The sequence below is a fragment of the Hyperoodon ampullatus genome (genome assembly GCF_949752795.1).
Source record: "Hyperoodon ampullatus genome assembly, chromosome: 17".
NCBI lineage: Eukaryota > Metazoa > Chordata > Mammalia > Artiodactyla > Ziphiidae > Hyperoodon > Hyperoodon ampullatus.
The window spans coordinates 13473013-13491809 of record NC_136930.1 but is presented as its reverse complement, the minus strand read 5'-3'; the positions used below and the strand labels follow the sequence as shown (position 1 = coordinate 13491809).

At 35.3% G+C, this 18797-nt stretch overlaps 1 protein-coding gene across 1 annotated transcript in view; it reads right to left on the bottom strand.

Annotated features, from left to right (window-relative positions):
• The window catches only part of LOC307065742 (uncharacterized protein C8orf34 homolog), a gene marked incomplete at both ends in the record, with an annotated part of 318281 nt that overhangs the window by 22890 nt on the left and 276594 nt on the right, over positions 1-18797 (bottom strand). The window contains 2 exon segments of the mRNA XM_079722662.1: positions 1676-1769; positions 12567-12614. Coding sequence (XP_079578788.1) covers positions 1676-1769; positions 12567-12614 — 142 coding nt within the window.

Genomic DNA, 18797 nt, shown 5'->3' with positions numbered 1-18797 from the left:
AAGCCCTGCTTGATTATTTTCTTGATTTTAGTTTTTAGTTCATTAAAAGTTATAGCACATTCATAGAATTAATACACTGTGCATCCTGTAAGGGTGTTGCTTACCTGGTCATGCCCACTTTGGGCACCTGGATGTTGAATCGGAGAGAGTACAGCTAGCTCAATTATATATATTGTCTTTATACAATACACACATGCGTGCACGCATGCACACACATATACACACACATTCGCTTGAAGGATTTATTTAATGCAAAATTTATGAAGACCTCAAAAGAATTTGATGAAACTTATTAAATCCAAACTCTAGAATGAGAGCTTATGTATGTTTAAATGTGTAGGGAGTAGGAGGTATAAATGTGCTTGCGTTTGTTTTCATAAAAGTTCCGGGCCACTCGTAATTCTTTCAGATTTAGGGGATGCTCTTCTTTGTATCCTACGCTGCTCCTTTTCTAGACTATTTTACTTAGGATCATTTGCATTAAAGATCTTCCAAACTACTCTATAGTACATGCTTGAAGCACAGTCTACTTTCTGAGTCTTCATCAGTTGTTTTCTATAGAAGGTGTTTCCCTCCATTAGAATCTGTACAATGTCACTATGTTATTCATTGCATTTAGAATGTGTCAGCTGAGTGACACTGGGGCTGTCTCCTCCTCTCACCTGAGCACTGCCTCTTAGGTCCCTCTCCTGGCTGTGCTCCCTCTGGCCACATAAGCCTGCAGTTACGGAAGTGGGATAAGGATCTTTATAAATGCCTTTTAACCTGGAAAAGTAATTTCCTGGATCTCCCTGGGTACAGAATCATGATGCTACCTGTGTAATATATCAGGTCTCTCTGATAACTAGAGCTCAGGGGAATAGTTAATTAATTGCTTCACTCCAATTATCATGAGTGCTACATTACTACTTACAATTTTTATTTGTCTCTGCAGGCTACCACTGGTAAAGAAAAAAAAGTAAGAGTCTGATATCTTATTATTTTAAAAATTGATGTTTTTCCTCTATGGTCCAGACACTAACTTCTCATCTTCATGCTGAACCCATCTGTCTGACAATGTCAATAACCCCTGGAGAGCATGCACTGAGTCATGACAAATTATAGTAATTCATTCTTGTTATGATTATAATCCAATGACTTAAATCAGGAGCTGTATATTCTCTTTGTCTTAACTACTATTATAAAATTAATTTGTTTTGTGAATTTAGAACAGTTCTACATACATAAATTTATCCATATAACCAATAATGATCATTTCAAATATAACGAGCCAATCCTAACATACTTTGAAACTTTTTAATAATCACAAGTTATCACTGTATATATGATATGATATATGATATAAATATAGATTTATATGATATAAATCTACAGCATTAGTAGACGATTCACATTCCAAATGTATATTTTATGTTGGTCTTCAGAAATAATAATTCCCTCTTTTAACGTACTACACTGCTTTTCAGAAAGTTAAGTTTATGGGCCTCTGCACCACAATTAAGAGATCAGTGAATCAAGATGTTTAGACTGAAAGTATAGCTTATCTTTACATGTTCTCCCTAAATAAGTCTGAATTTTTTGCAGATGTCATTTGATACTGGGAAAGGCATATACCATCATCATGGATGTCCTTTGGTTAAAAGCAATTTGTCAATAAATAGCAGTGTCTACTCACGTTTCTCTTGTTCTGCTTCCACTCCTTCACTTTCTGTGTCACTTGGCAGGATCCACGGTTGATGAACCACCTGCAATTGCTTTAAAGAGTCATCCTGCCAAAGAAAAAGTTTATTTGGATTAAACTCTAGAATGATACTGTGAATACGAATATGGGTGAACACTTCAGTTTCTATGAATTACATGTCAAAAAACCATAACAAGAATTTCCTCACAACAGAGAAGAATTTTAAGCTTAAATTCATTTTCATTTCATGGACATGCCAAAAACTCTGAACTCATTTTTTTTACATTCTCCTTTAAATAAGATTTACTGTCTTAATAAGAAGAAATATCTAGACTATGTTCCTTCCTGAATTAATATTTTTATGGAATTCTTAGCACTCATTCTTGGAAATATAATAATGAAATATTCAATATAAAATTGCACAAAATGTGCCTGTTTGCCATCAAGGTTCCAATTCCCTTAAATGAGATTAAAGATTAGGAGGATTTAGAGAACATTCTCAACTTTATCCTTCAGTATTACTTCATTGCCTCCTTCCTCATATTACTTTCTATTTTTATTAATATATTTCTCAAATACTTCCTTGCTGTTCCATGCCTCTGTCATTGCCCTAAAGCGGACTCTCATCATCTCCCACCCTGACTGTAGTTATAATCGTCTACAAAGTTTTCTAGGATTAAGAGTCATACCTTCCCTAATTCTCTCCACCAGTTCCTTGCCAAGTAGAGCTTTTTAAAATGTCACATGATGTATTCATTACCTTGTTCATAAACCCTTGAGTAGTCTTCTCATTATTTCCAGCACGAGATCTCAACTCAAGGCCCTCCATGAGCTATACTTGTCTAGCCTCTGATCTACCACCACTTTCATCTCCATCCCACCTCGACTGACACTTCCACTCCAGCTTAATTAACTGGTAGCACCTTAATTTTGTCACTCTGTCTAATCTACCTAGATGTTTTCATATGTTATACTTCCTGCCTAGAATGCAGTATATTTATCTGTCTCAGACATTAACACTCTTCCCAATGCTCAGGTATCATCTCTGTTGCCTTCCCTGATGCTCCAAGACAGATTTACTCCTTTGTGCGCCTATTGTATCAATATAACAAATACTATATAGTAATTGTCCTTTCATATCTTCTGGCCTCAAAAAAAATGAGGAAAGTCTTTTATGCCATGGATAACTTTTTTTACCTATTAATTTCCAGTATCCATTATAATGTCTGGGGAAAAATAGGTACTCACTAACAGGTACACAGTAAACACTTGTGTATGAGGAAGTAAGAAAGAGAAAAAAAGGAGAGGATGAAGGGTAGAAAGGAAGGAGGAAGGAAGGATGGGTCCCTTTGACAATAAAATATAAGTAACAATTTTAAATTTATTGAGTCATCATTCAATAAAATCTTTTCAAACATAACTTTGAAAATTAAAAACATAAAATCAATCCATTTACTCTTTTGACCTCTCAATTCATTCATCATCTTCCCCCTCTTTGAAAGAAAGATCTTTTCCTCCAAATTGAGATATTTTGCTTTATTTTGTTCAGAAAAATACTAACAAGATAAAAATAAAGGCTCACGATCCCCATCTCTAAGAAACATGATACACCAAACATTAAATGTCCACTTTGTTTAAAATAAGTGCTGTATAAGAGTAACAACATATCAGCTATCCCTTGACTGTGATGGTTACCTCTGGATATGTTTAGTCCCAATCTAGAGTTTCAAAAAGGTAGAGTTTTCCAGGAGTTACAAAGGGGATTAAGGAGTTGAATAGGTGAAGCACAGGGGATCTTTTAGGGAAGTGATATATTCTGTGTGATGTAATAATGGTAAATACAAGGCATTAAGCACTTGTCAAAATCTGTAGAACTTCACGCCACAGAGTAAACCTTAATGTATGCAAATGAAAAAATCAATTAGGAAGGTGGGATATCCCAGGATGGAAGGCAAAATACTAAAAAAAAGAATCTAAATGAATTACAGATGTAAAAGAACCTCACTGAAGTGGGTGGGGGAATAAGGTGCTGACCTAAGTAACTCTGAAAATGCATGGAGTCTGTAAGATCAGAAGCAAAAGCAAATGTACATAAGCACTGCATTATAGTGGATGAAGTTACGGGCTTATAGGTTAAAAATTCTGAATATATATGTGTATGTGTGTGTGTGTGTGTGTGTGTGTGTATATATATATATATATATATTCTGGAATTGAACAAAGTAAATGGATGGCAGATGTTGGAAGCCAAGTTTTTCACTCTTGGAGCAGGAGTTTACAGATAAGCAAGGATAGAATGTTCCATGTATAATTCGAGTTGGAGACATCAGTGTGAACTCATGTTTAGCTTACTATACATACAGATGGCTACACATATAAATATGTGTGTGTGTGTATATATATATATATATATATATATATATATATATATATTTATGGTTACTAATCACACATATATCTTGCTGCTATGGCAGCATAGAGGATTTAGACACAATGACACCCCAATAGCAATGAAAACAACAACCACCCAGATCTTGGTTTCTAATACCCTTTTCAATGAAAGAATCAGGACTCTTGGACAAAGGACTGACTCTTAGGCCAAGGCAAGAAATATACAAGATAAGCCTGGAGCATCTTGTGCCAGAAAGCAAAAAAAGTGCTAACGCACATACACATACACACACACACACACAAAATGATGCGGTATATCAAAGGGCTAAAGGAGCCAACTAAAAAATCTCTCTGTGGCCAAAGCTAGAACAATTTAAGCAACGAAATAAAGTAGCATTGGGTTACTACCCAACATACAAAACAAATGTCTATCAATCCATTCTGATGAAAATAAATGATTGACTAAATCAACAAGTGGGTGAGAATAGACAAATATGCCATGCAGAAGGATTTCAAATAATTTATGTAGATATTTAAGGAAGCAGAAAATAACTTCCCACATCTTTAGTGTGGACTGTGTATAGTGACTTTCTTCCAAAGAGTACAATATGGAAAGAGAAAGCAAAAAGAGTAAATTTACAGTGGAGAAAACTGACAAATACTACCTGAAACCAGGTGATTAAGATCAACATCAACAGCAATAATTCCTATTGATAGTATGTAACCTTGATAGGATGGGATAAAAATGGAATTTTATCTCTATGGTATTCCTCCTCAAAACACATTATCCAAGTCCAACCATGAGAAAAATATTATACAAACCTCAATTGAGGGACAATCAACAAAATATGTGACCAGTACTCTTCAAACACAAGGAAATACATATAGTCATCAAACATACGGAAAGTCCGAGGAATGGTCACAACCCAGAATAGCCTAAGGAGATGTAAGTATGAAACATAATGTGACATTGTAAAGCAACTAAACTTCAATAAAAAATTAATTTAAAAAAAAGAAATGTAATGTGACATTTTAGGTGGCATCTTGGGACAACAAACTTGAATGAAGCATGGATTTAGTAACTAATAATGTATTAATATTCATTAATTGTGACAAATGTACCATACTAATGTAAAGCAATAATAATAGTTGGAACTACAGGGGAGGTATATAGGAACGCTCTGTGTTACCTTCACAATAATTCTGTAAATCTAAAACTGTTCTAACATAAAAGTTTATTTAAAAAATTGAAATAATAAAAAAAAATTAATGAGATTCATTAAAAACTCTTTTAGCATCAGCAGCTCTTGAAAATAGTCTGTTAATCGGATTAAAATTTAAATTCCTACCAAATGACAGATGGTCTTTGCAATGAAAAATCCTTGCCCCAGGGGTCAGGAATCACAGCTTTTTATCCCGGTTAATCTAGGGCATGTCAGTTCTCCTCTTGAGATAGAATGAAGCGGGTGAAGGTGCTGGATTAGATCATCTCTAGGACTTTACAATTAGTAAATTTCTATATCTAGATTCCTTTAGACTGTCAGTAGAATGTGAGAGGAACTAAATGAACTATTGTAGGAAAAGTCAGCAAACGTTAAAGATATTCCATCTTGGAATATACAATTTAGGTATAAATCAGTGTTTAGTTTTAGGATTTAACTTTTTTTTTTTCAAATTTATCAAGTATTGGATTTGGTCTTGTAGGGCTATACTACAGAAGCAGCAGAAACGTGAAAAATCTTAGCTTTAAAATTCCATAACAGTATAAAGAACAGCAGAAGTAAAATTTAAAAAATTTTCATGTAACAGAGAGGGATATCACATTCCTGCAGTTTTTCAAAAATAGAACATGGAGTCTCTGGTGTTTAAAGAAGAAATATGAAAAAATGATCTTTTTGGTTTTATAAGGTAAAATCGAATGGCAAAAGTTCTTTGTTTAAAACAGAAAAAAGTTTAAAGTGATTATGAAAAAAATGTTTTTAATTGAAAAAGTATTTTGATTATTTAGCTTTTTGGCCCAAATCCTAAAATCTGTTTTCATAAGAAAAGATATGACTAAGAAGTCAATGGTGTTACTTTTTCCCATAATAGTTCAGAATATTAAGTAATACTACTGATTGGTTTCTGGTCTTAATGGCTTTACTACTGAACAGGCAAGTTATTCTTTGTTTATTGCAACGATTCTTTGTTTATTGCAAATTATATAAAATACAAATGAAACATGAGCTCAGCAAAATATCTAGTTTGGGAAAAAATTTAAAATGTTGAGATGTTGGAATCAGAATCATAGAGATAGTACAAATATTGCTATTAATAGATCATTTGAATGTTTTACTTTGGTTTTCCCTTGAATACAGTTAGTAATATAATGCACCTGTTTGCTTCATCAATACCAGCAGGCAGTACTATGTATGTCCAAAGTTCAGCCCATCAGACTACTTGTAATTATTTTTGATGGGGTCAAGGAGCTAAAATCGTGAACATTTTTAAAAACAAGAGTTGACATGTTCCTCTTTGCCAACTTATTCAAAAATTTTTCTACAGGAATATTAAACTCTGTATGAGCACAGTGCAAACTGTTTCATATTCCTAAGAGCAAGTTCTTTGGATTGCTTTTAGAAGAAATGACATTCATCCTTTTTCTAAAACACTTTCCCCATAAGTACGTAAATGTCCAGGGACCAGGAGTGGTGGGAAATAGTGACATGTATCATATGGAAAACAGTCTCTAGCCCTGTATCAACATATCATTTTATCTGCTAACAGAGTAAGTGCTTTATAAACTTTAGCAGTATTGTTATTCCACGTGGGTAGTTTATTTTTGGATTCTCTAAATGCAATCAATCAGTGATTTATGTCATGTGTGGCCATAGGTTATTCAGGTTATTTAGAGAAAAAAAAATGCTCCTTTGCTCAAACTTTCACCATTGGATAATTTAACTCTGAGGCAACTAAATATTTCTTTCCCTTTGGTTAAGAATGAAAACAACACACCAAACATCAGTTTCCATCTTTCAAAAAGGATTAATCACTTTCATTTCCCTTCTATAACCATGATATCTATATACAGTAAGTATCCCTGAAGCATGTTGCAAATAAAGCGAAATAAAATTACAGCCCACTTTACATACATTTAATAGACTGCAATACTGACAAAGAATTAAGCCTATACTTCTGTTAAAATAAAGTTCTCCATATATAATTTACATTCTTAAATTAATAAAGTTTGGAAATAACTTTGTTAATGAAATGGCTAGTATTATCAGGCTGAACTCTGTAATTTTTTAGTGAATTATACTTCTATAGCTTATTTCTTTTGCATATCATCAAAGGGCAATTAAAACATAAGAACAGGGAAGTAATACATTTGAGAAAATATAAGTTGGAACGAATAGGATCTGGGAAAAGAAAAGAAAGGGAGCAATAACCAAGTTATCAGTACAAAAATATGGTAGATTGTGGAAAACATTACAAACTAAATACAAGCTGCTAAAAAATTTTACCTGACAAATTTGCTACATTGCACTACACATTGGGATTGCCCTCTGATAAAAGAAATTTTCACATATTGAGATATAGGAAAGTCATTCTGGCTTATACGTGAGTTAACTTGAATTTTATGCTAACTAAAATAGCCTCTTTGTGGCCTATTAAACATACATTGTACATCTGCTTTAATTCTTAGAGAAAAGGATGCATTGACCAAAAGTAAAGAATGTCCATGTTAAAAATAAAGATTAAATGCGTCTCTTCTTGGGACGCCAATGCTGGTCCTCCTTTGACGATAAGACTCCCTTCCCAGGTGTCAAGGCCAAGCTGACTTGCTGTGTACTTGCTGGACTGTTCTTTTGTTTGAAACTTTGAAGAATATAACCCTGACTTGTTTAAGGTTCTTTGTTCTGACAAGATACAAAACTGTGCTGAAAACTCTGCTGCCCCCAAGCAGTTTCTCAGAGTCTTCTGGGCTAGTCCTCAGTTTGGCTCAAAGAAAACTCTTTTCTAGTCTTTCTTATTGATTGTTTATTGATTATTTTCATGACACCTTCCTCTTCTTTCTTAAGTCATTCATTTTGTGGTTTTTCTATACAAGGAAATTGTAGGATGAAGCTGTAAAAGACTTTGAAATTAGCAAAAGATTATTGGGTGTAGTCAATGAAAAATAAGTCATTTTTCTAGCAAGCCCTTTTGTTTATCTGATTTTTTTTTTTTTTTTTGCGGTATGCGGGCTTCTCACTGCTGTGGCCTCTCCCGTTGCGGAGCACAGGCTCCTGACGCACAGACTCAGAGGCCCAGCCGCTCCGCGGCATGTGGGATCCTCCCGGACCGGGGCACAAACCCGTGCCCCCTGCATCGGCAGGCGGACTCTCAACCACTGCGCCACCAGGGAAGCCCTGTTTACCTGATTTTATAAAGGCTCCGAGTCTTTCACTGACTTTGAGCTATTTTACAACTTTGTAATTTATAGAAATGTATAGTAGTGCAAATAATTCTTGTTCATATAAATGCAAATTGCATCTATTTTAATGTAACTGGTTATTAACCTATGGATATTGATCAGTTTGGCCATTTTTTACATCTGTTTATAACTTCATTTCAGCATTCTTTGACTACACATGGGAGGGTTAGAATTCTCCTTTGAACTGGCTATAACATCTTACTGGTTTCCTCATTCATTAATGACTTAAACAAACCTTGACATGTGTTCATTTTACATCTGTATGAAAGCCATCATGATAAGTTTTTAAAAAATTGCTATCCTTTAACAACATGTATGAATTCTTAATGAATATCGGTGACAAAATAGGGTTTCCCTGCAAAAACCTTTGTTTTCTAGTTTCCTAAGTGGAATAAAACTATAATGCTGAATAATAGTTATTTCCACTTTTAACAAGTAAATCCCTGTGCATGATAAAAAGCAAATGATCTCTTCTTTTTATAGGAGAATAATGTCATGCACTCTCTTTCAAAAGTATAGTTGGAACTTCATTACACTAACAATCACAGAATATACCGCAGGAGGAAAAGACAGGCCAAAACTGGCATGAAGAATGATTCTAAGATATTTTGTTACACAGAATTGATCTCCTTTCCAGTTCAGATGGTACAGCTGGCAAAATCAGCCTCAACAGATTTGCAAAGGCCTGCCTGCTCAGTGTGCTTCTTTTCCTGTCTCACACCCTCAGAGATTGTGAAGCTGCTGCTTGACACCTTGAGTTAGTTCACACTCCTCTGTGTGTTGCCTTGGCCTTCAGCTAACTTCCTGAAGTTGTGAGGAATGGCTCTAAACTGCTCTTGAAAAAGTTTTAAAAGTCATTAACTTCAGTCTTTAGCTCTGTATAGTTCCTCAATCATTTAAATTGACAATACTTCCTTGTTGACTACATATGCAGATTAATACATTTCTCTATTAATTAGTGGATTTTTAACCAGTATACTATGCTACTTCTCCAGTTATTCCTTTGGGAAATGTGATAGTTTAAATGGATTAGCTTCTCTATAAAATGTATAGTAAGCTTTACAAGTACTTGATTTTGATAAGTTGTTTTCAATTATACACATATTCTGGAGTGAATATTAATATTATAATTCTAACAGCTAAAATTTTTGCGGTGTGAAATTTTTATTCCTACCTTGAGTTAGCAAGTGCCTTACATAGCAAATACCTTGTCACATTAAGTATTTACAATTGCTGACAACATGCACGTTTAGATTGCACATGTATAATGATGGAGAAAATAAGGATCTTTTCCTTGGATAATTTTTAAAAAATTGTTAGAACCATTTTGAGGATTAACAGAAATAAACTATTATAAAAGATCTCATTTTTATTTGGTCAAAAATACAAATCCTATCTGAAAAAAAAAACACATTAAATATATAGAAAATATAAATACAAATTTCATTTTAGCTTTACTTTTTGAGGAGACCATATCATCTCCTTAGTTTTGACTTAGGTCTAAACAGAATTGCCTAACATCATGTGGTTATGATTCTGTCTAATTATAAGACTAAATTAAAAAAAAAACACAGGGACTTTGATGTGCAAAGAGCTGTTCAAACTTTAGCAAGAAATGTTAAATATAATAAAAATGTAAACTCTATGGTTTACGTGAGTTTTAGTGTGTACTAAATAAAAGCAAGTGTTTGCTAGATCACTTTTAACTTTTAACTTCAATGCTTCTAACATTTATAAATACTGTTCCCCATTGTTTGCTGATTCTATTAATAAGAAGAAAGAGGGCAAAAGTGAAATAAGAGTATAAGTGAGAAAAAATAAAACTATCCTTTTATGGCTCACATTCTTAACATATTTGGACTGCCAGTGGAGAAGAGTTAGAACACATATTTCCTAAAGACCAAATGCATTAATGTCTGCAAAAAGAAACCAACTATCAATAAATTAATAGTTCATTAATTAAGATCATGCTTAGTTTTTCTATAAAGGATGACTGTTTATTGCTTTTAAAAAGAGCTAAAATCTAAATATTAATCAATATTAGAAAAAAAAATACTATGCGATACTGAACCTCTAGAAAGGAAAGGCTTACCTTGGGCAGCTCACACATAGTCGTAAATTCAAACAAAGTCAGTAATGAATCTCAGAAGCTAGAGAGATTACATACCCCAATCCACCAAAAATATTATTTTTGAGAGTAAATGAATAAATAAAACTCATAAATTTATTAATAAGAATTTCCCTTTTACCCATGTTATATTTATAAAATTGGGGATTTTCCATGAAGAATGTAGTTACTTTCTAGAAATAGCACTGGAAAGAACACTTCAGGGTAGAGCTTCTCAGACTTTAGGGTGTTTATGAATAACACAGGGATTTTGTTAGAAATGCAAATTTTGATTCTTTGGATCTGGTGTGAGTGCTGAGGTTTGGCATTTCTTACAAGCCCCCATTTCTTACCTAGTCAGAGGACCACACTGAGGAGGGATGCCCTGCCAGCACTTCTAGTGAAAAGGCACAAATGCCCAACCTTGTCACATTAAGTATTTACAATTGCTTACAACATGCACGTTTAGATTGCACATGTATAATGATGGAGGAAATAAGGATCTTTTCCTTGGATAAGAACCCAAATTAGAATGACTCATTTTTAAAGTTCTATCACATACGCAGCCCATACCCTGTACCAGCACCTCTTCTTCCAAAGTACTAGACCCATACAGGACACACGACAAAAGGCATTAGGCACCCTTTTTGTGGAGGTGACCTACCACCTCTAGTCCCTAATGGGGAATGCTAGCCAAGGGCTTGGGCAACTACAGAATCCTAAAGGGAGGTTCTATTGGTGTACATATTGAAAATAGTATCTTTCTCTCCTTGGGCAACATTAATTTCTTGACTGTATTTTTCTCAATTTCTGCATCAAATCCATTACATTGAAATTTAAAATTGGTGCACCAACCCTCCAATTTTTTGCCCCATATATTTTGATTTTCTAACCTGAACTCAGACCATCTACGTAGTTATTTCCTTTCTTTCCTTTTGTTACCCTTTCTCCATTGTTCTTTTGGTAAAACTTCAACCATCTCCAAACAAGCCTGCAAACCAGAGATTTGAGACTTAAAGGGGTGCTATGCACTCTGATTTTCCTCTCCAAGTGATATTTGAAAGCAAGTGTGAGTTTAAGTATGGGTCCACTGTTTTGAATAAATGTATGGACTACCTATTACATTCAGTAGGCCACTCAAAATGGTCTTTTAATGGATTCATGCATGAAAGAATAAAATATTTAGAGAAACAGATTCTGTCTTGCTGAGAAGCAATAGTCAGACCAAATATTTGCTACTTCTATGATATCACCACCAAACTGTTTTCCAGTTTCCTTCACCTGAAACAGATTCAGATGGCTAATTCAGTGACCATTATGGTTTGGCTTCAGACCAAGTTTTATGGAGTCTGTCCACGGGCTTATCTGAGAGTTCCCAAATGCAGTTTACAGACAGCCCAAAGACACATCCTGAGACACAGAGCACCCTTGGATATCTCCAAAATAAAACCAGGAGTCTAAATGGTTTTGCAACAAAAATCTGCCAGACGTTTTTATTGTCAAGATAGCACTTTGCTTAATGGCTTGTACGAATAACATCCTTGATGAGCATTTATCACATGAATAAATGCCAATTTGGTACAGATTATTCTCTCCATAAGAGCAATGATCATATCTTATTTTTTTGTGCATGGCCAATATAAAACATGTGTTTCTCATTTACTAGGATAGCAACAAATGTTTGTGAGTGAAAATATGTGATAGCCTTAGGTTTATACAGTTTTACCTTCATTTTCAAGATAAATTAATATTTATAGGCTCTCCCGACCAAGGAGGAACAAAACACCATTTTGATAACATATTATTTACTGTCTTGTTTTTGTGGGCATGACTGGAAACCCTACAGGCAGATGGAGAAAGCCCAAGTGAGTGTCTCACCTTATATAATAGACTGATTTCAGACCATGTTACAAGACTACCTTAAAACTCACTTCTTCCATGTAGTTTTTCAATGACTGTCCTCCACTGGAGGCTTCTCCCTAGAGGCAAAGAGGAAGAGAGGTGGAAAAAGTCAAGAGAAGGAGAGAGAAAATAAGAAAGAAGATGAGTCATGAAGAGCAGTGAAACCTGGGAGCAACACCAAATCTTCACTATCCTCCACCATCTCAGTTCGTACTTATGGCATTATCAGTTTGGCAAATTCTCACTCTGAAGGAGATAATAATTGTTTCAAGGCAACAATATATCTTTCAGGTGGATTTTAGGTCACATAAACAAATAACCACCTGGTGGAGCTAGGTGGTCAGAATGCTAAATGTGTAGTATAAGATTTTCTGTTATTAACTTTATAAATATGCACCTAAAATTAGATTAAGAAAACAGTCACTAATTCTGTATTTGATAAATCTGTGTGAAGACTTAGCATAGGGACTTAAAAGTACTTATGGAAAAGAGTACAGCTCATTAGCCTGCCCTTTTCCGAATGTTTACATCCAGTCTTCCTCTCCTTACTTGTGTGTTATTAGTAATTTCTCCGTTATTTGTGCCTTTTACCAGCATTTCATTGAACACTAGTAATCACGGAGATTTTAAATCACTGAAATTTAAAACATCAAATTAAACAGATATCACAAACTCATCTAAACATTGGTGGTCAAAATTGTCAAACAACTTGTCAGTCTGGAAAGGTTATATATATATAAAAGCAAAGTGATTCAGTTAGAAAAAGATATATTTTTATACTTCATGGCCAGAAACGTTTGGAAATAAATTCTGAGATATGAAACGATAAATTCTAGGACACCATATGTGTTTAAAAGATAACTAAATAAGTGTGAATAAAGCTTACATTTTTTTCTATAACTTTTCAAAGACCCTCCTTTTTAACTTTTCAAGGCTCTCATAGACAGGATCTTATTTGATTGGTTTTTCACTACAATTTGAGGGTAAGGCATCTTCAGGTCAATTTGATCCATAAAGAAATTGAAGGCAGAGCTGCTGATTAAAGAGCTTAAAGCCCAGGGGCCAAAAAAGGCATTGCTGGGACTGGATTCAACCCTGACACTCTTCTACCTTGCTGAAATGAAAATTCTAAAACAAAAAATTAAATTTACTTTAGTTTTTTTTTTTAAATTGTGATGTATACTCCAAAGCACTTTCGGAGGGTTAAAAAAAAAAAAAAAAAAAAAGCATGTTTTTTCTTCAAAACAAAAATTAAGCTAGGAAAAAAGTTCTGGGATTCCTTAGAAATCACAGATGTGGTCATATTTTTTCACAAATCATGGTTTCCACTAGCAAAAAATTAATATGCTCTAGTTTAAATGTTTCCAAATGCTTCCAATCTTGTGGGATTTTTTCAACGGATAAGATAGTGAAAGAGATAGGATAGTTATATTTACTTAAACTGAAACATAAACTATTAGAAAATATCAAGTCCATATAAATCCTCCAAACTGTGAGGACTTTAACTCAAAGCATGCAGAGAGGGCTGGAAACTTACTTCAAATAAACTGCTTTTTATAGTTGAACTAACTACACTATCACCCCTCATTTGGACAACTGGTCCAGAAAGAATGCTGTGGGTTCTTCCAATTTGGCTCTTCCGTGTGACAGAACTAGTCCGTTTGTGCCAATAATCCCCTTTGCCTGGGCTGCTAGGGGCAAGAGAATGAGTGGCAAACTGCTTGGAGTAACAGATCTGCTTTCTGGAAGGGCCAGCATCTGAGGGCCAACAGTGAGATGCTGCAGACTAGTCCCTGGGTGCTCGCTGAAGACACCTATTCGTTTCCTTCGCTCTGGAGTGCAGTGGTTTTCCCAAAATGTCTGGATACTTGTAGTCTTATGCCAAGACCCGGTGATGACTGAGGGTTTTCTTGATGACCAGATATAACTAAAGCACTGTGCGTACTACAGGGCTTCTCGACAGGCTTTCTTTTTCCCACAGTGCCAGGTCCTTTTCAATATCGACACCATAGAAAAGGAGCAACCTACACAACGCTATTTGTTTCAAAGGCCACACAGCTTGGAGTCTGGCTGTGACCACCTTTCATAAATCACTGACATGGGTGGCACTGATGAATGAGGAACACAAAGTAAACGACTCCAGGAGGAAAATGCAGAGGAAATGGACCTTTTGCAGAGAGGATTACCAATGTGGCACACAGCCAAGTGAACAAAGAAAAGAACAAGACATCAGGAGCTCTGAGCCTTGGGGTCAGAAGAGATGGCCCCAGCCAAGAGGCTTGATTCAACATGGCTGCCCCAGGTTCCCCATTTCTAACATGGCACTGCTGAAATGCTGATTTTCCCTCCTTCCCCCACTGGTGGTGCTAATGAAATAAAATCCCTTCCAAAGCACAAAGCTATCAACTTCAGTCATCCTTTTCTTAGCTTTACAGAATTGGCATTTTAAATATCAAGTCATTCTAACAATATAATATTTTGTTAATCACCTGGAAATGAATCAAAAATACCCAAATGCAATTTCCCTTGAAAAACAAAGAGAAGAAAGGGGATAGAAGGGTGGCAGACAGGGGCGTGTGAAGGAGGGAAAGGGCAGAATACATGGAAACTATGCCTTAAAAAAAAAAAAAAAAAAAGGAAGAAAAGGAATTTCCTGAAATGTGGTTCCACTTATCATGAATCTTAATATAACCAACGGTTGAGATAAAAATGTTTTGAATGTGAATTATAAAATATAAACTCAGAGAAAGAAAGAAAGAAAAGAGGCTGATATGATTACTGCCTAACATATGATGTGGAATCACAACTGTCAGAGACGAAGGTTATCGTCGCTCCCCTAGTTCTTTTCCAGTTAAGGAAACATTCTCAGTGAGATGGCGTATTCTAGAGACTGAGCTAGGACTAGACCCACACTTTCCTGAATCCATCACCATTTTCCACCATACCAGGCTGCTCTTGTTTCAACCAATATTTCCTGTTCACCTCTTACTAATCTTTAGACAAAATGCGTACAGACTTGCACTTGCATATAGGGTACGTTTATTCTCTAACATTTTATGTCTAAGACCTCTGGTATTCATTTCCTTCAAAGAAAGTTCCATGAGAACCCTACTTCCACCAGAATGTTCTTTCTTCCCACCTTTTTTTTCAAATGAAACTAAACAATAACCTTGATACAGACAACACTCTCTTAAGAAGTACCTGTGGTACTTAGAACCCATAGAAGAATGGAAGCTCCATATGAATGGCCGGGGCATTTCTGAACCTAAGGGACCCATAACACTTTACCCCCTTATTTATTCCACAAGTATTTATTAAGCACCTATTGTGTGCCACATAATTAACTAGGCTTGGGGACAAAGAGGTGAATAAGAACTGATCCCTACCATAAAAAGTTTACCTTGAGAAAACAGATCTACAACTTATTAGAATACAAAGCAAAAGTTAATTGACACAGGTAAGCCCAAGGTGCCACAGGAAAAAATACGAGGAAAAGGCACCGACTCTTTCATTTATTTAACAGGCATGTTTTGAGAAATTCTATGTGCTGGGAACTGTTATAGGCATTGGATACAGATGATGAAGGAGTCAAAGTAGAAGGATTAAAACCTGCAGAAATTATTTTTAAGTTTAGGCCTAAAGACAGTCAATTAGCCAGATGAAGGAGCTGAATAAGGAGGAGAACTCATACCAGGCAGAAGGAAAATTCTGTGCAAGGGTCCAGACCCAACAGAGCAAATATATGAAACCACAAGTATTACTATGAAAACCACCAATATACTATGCACTGAAATGTGTATTGCATTTTGAGATATAGAGATATTAACACCGTGCCATTTCCTAATTTTATACTATAATTTCCTGTAATACAGCAGCTAATATAATGGTTACACGTTTTTGGGGTTTTTTGCCATGCCATGAGGCTTGCGGGATCAAACCCAGGCCCCCTTAAGTAGAAGCGCAGAGTCCTAACCACTGGACCACCAGGGAATTCCTTGTTGTATTTTCTTTTTTCTATTATTTTTAATTTATTTATTTATATACATCTTTACTGGAGTAAAATTGCTTCACAATGCTGTATTAATTTCTGTTGTACAACAAAGTGAATCAGCCGTATACATACACATATCCCCATATCCCAAAGAGAAAAACAAATACTGTTGTGTTTTCTAAGTGCATTATTACACAGGGTTACTGAATTTGAGACAGATGACAGATAGATTGAAGTTCAGCTTTCCAAACTCCAGCAAACTTTATAGGTGGCAACTACTACTGATGTCCAAGAGAATAAGCAGTGATCTGTTTCCAATTAGTAAAAAACTGGGTGCAATAGTTTAGAAAATCAAAATTGTTTTGGAAAGTTCAGAAGTCTTTTAGACCATTGATGTAGTCAATAAATTAATAGTTACACTTGAGTTTTCACACTTACATATATAAACAGATGCTGTTTCTAATTGGCCCCAAAGTCTTTTCATACTGTTGAAAATTTTTTTTCTGAAACTTTGCTCACAATCTCATGAACAATTAGAGCACCAGTGCAGACCATCTTTCTCTGAAAATGACACCTTTATCCAGTAGAGAGGACACTTGACTGCTTTAGCATTGCTAAGGGCTAAAAGACAGTAGCATTTTAAGAGATGTTATGATCTTACTCTACCTTTAAGTTCCACAGCTGCTGTGGGTTACATCTGTACCAGTAATCAGCAACCTAAGGTGTGATCAGAAGCCAAATTTGCCCTCTCAAAAGGGACAAATAACACTCAATCCCTATGCACATAACCAGCTTTTAAATTAAAATGAGAACAATCTACATTTTTCTTCCAATGTTTTCATGTTAAGCTAAATAGTTCCTTTAGTGATAATGCCCTTGCCTTAGAGACTTAACTTAAAACAATTTAAAAAGGCAGGAGCAATTATGGAACTAATGACTATTACTAATAATGTCAAATTTTAAGGCATTTTAGCGTTCCTTGTTATTTTCTGAAAAGTGGCTATTCAGTTGCCAAAAAAAAAAAAAAGCATTTTATTCTTTTCTTTTCTTCCCACGTATATAATATGGGAGTGCAATGCCAGTAATGACAGGCTCCCTATTTAGGAGAGTGGTAGTTTTTATGAATGGATATTGAATAGGAGAAGGGACAAGATGAGAGGGTAGAGCTGTAGGATGGATGGCTAGTGTTAATCATTTTTAATTGCAATGACATAAAATAGACTGAGATATATATTACTGGTCAATTGACTTTTAAAAAATCCATATGACCTTGAACTATTCACTGTACCAATAACAGCAAATTGTCAGCCATAAGATCTTGGAAAGTCACAATGTGTCTTCTGAAGGTGGGTTTCCTCATATATAAGGTTGTTTCAGAACCACAGTGTTGTTTCACGTTGGATAGTGAATGTGAAAGAGTTCTGAAAGCTTCAGAGTTATACAACTGTAAAGTGCAGGATTATTATTCTGTAAATGTGTATATCTTCATTGATCCACTCACCTGTGAGTTTTCCTGTCTTCTCCCCTGGCCCCATCACTCAAATCTTCACATGGTCCTTTGACTGTATGCGTATCTTTACCAAAACACATATCACACCCTATTACAACCACTGGCTACTTTCTCTGTCTTTCCCGTTTAACTCTAAGTTGTTGAAGGGCAAAAATTGTTTTTATTCATTTTTGCTTCCCAAGTCCTTGTACAGGGCCGGGCAATATAGATGAAAACTAAATATTTGAAGAATGAATGAGCAAACAAACAATTTGTAGGTCTTAGCTGGCTCTGGATCTATACAGAGACTATAAAATCATAAAGCTTATAAATAATGAGATAAAAGAGAGAACTCCCTTTTAAAATTAGCAAGTAGATAGTATTATTGAATGTGCAATAAAGACACTGAAGAAATTGCTGATTACTTAGGATTTGTAAGTAGTTATTGAATAGAACTTTCACCTTGAAATATGAAAACTATGTATTCGTAAGTATATTTTTACTATTTTGTTAAACCAGTGTTATGGATAATTATTTTCATAATACTGAAAATATATAAAATTGGCCTTTAAAAAATCTAATGAGAGGGGCTTCCCTGGTGGTGCAGTGGTTGAGAGTCCGCCTGCCAGTGCAGGGGACTCGGGTTCGAGCCCTGGTCCGGGAAGATCCCACATGCTGCAGAGCAACTAGGCCCGTGAGTCACAACTACTGAGCCTGCGCGTCTGAAGCCTGTGCTCTGCAACAAGAGAGGCCGCAATAGTGAGAGGCCCGCGCACCGCG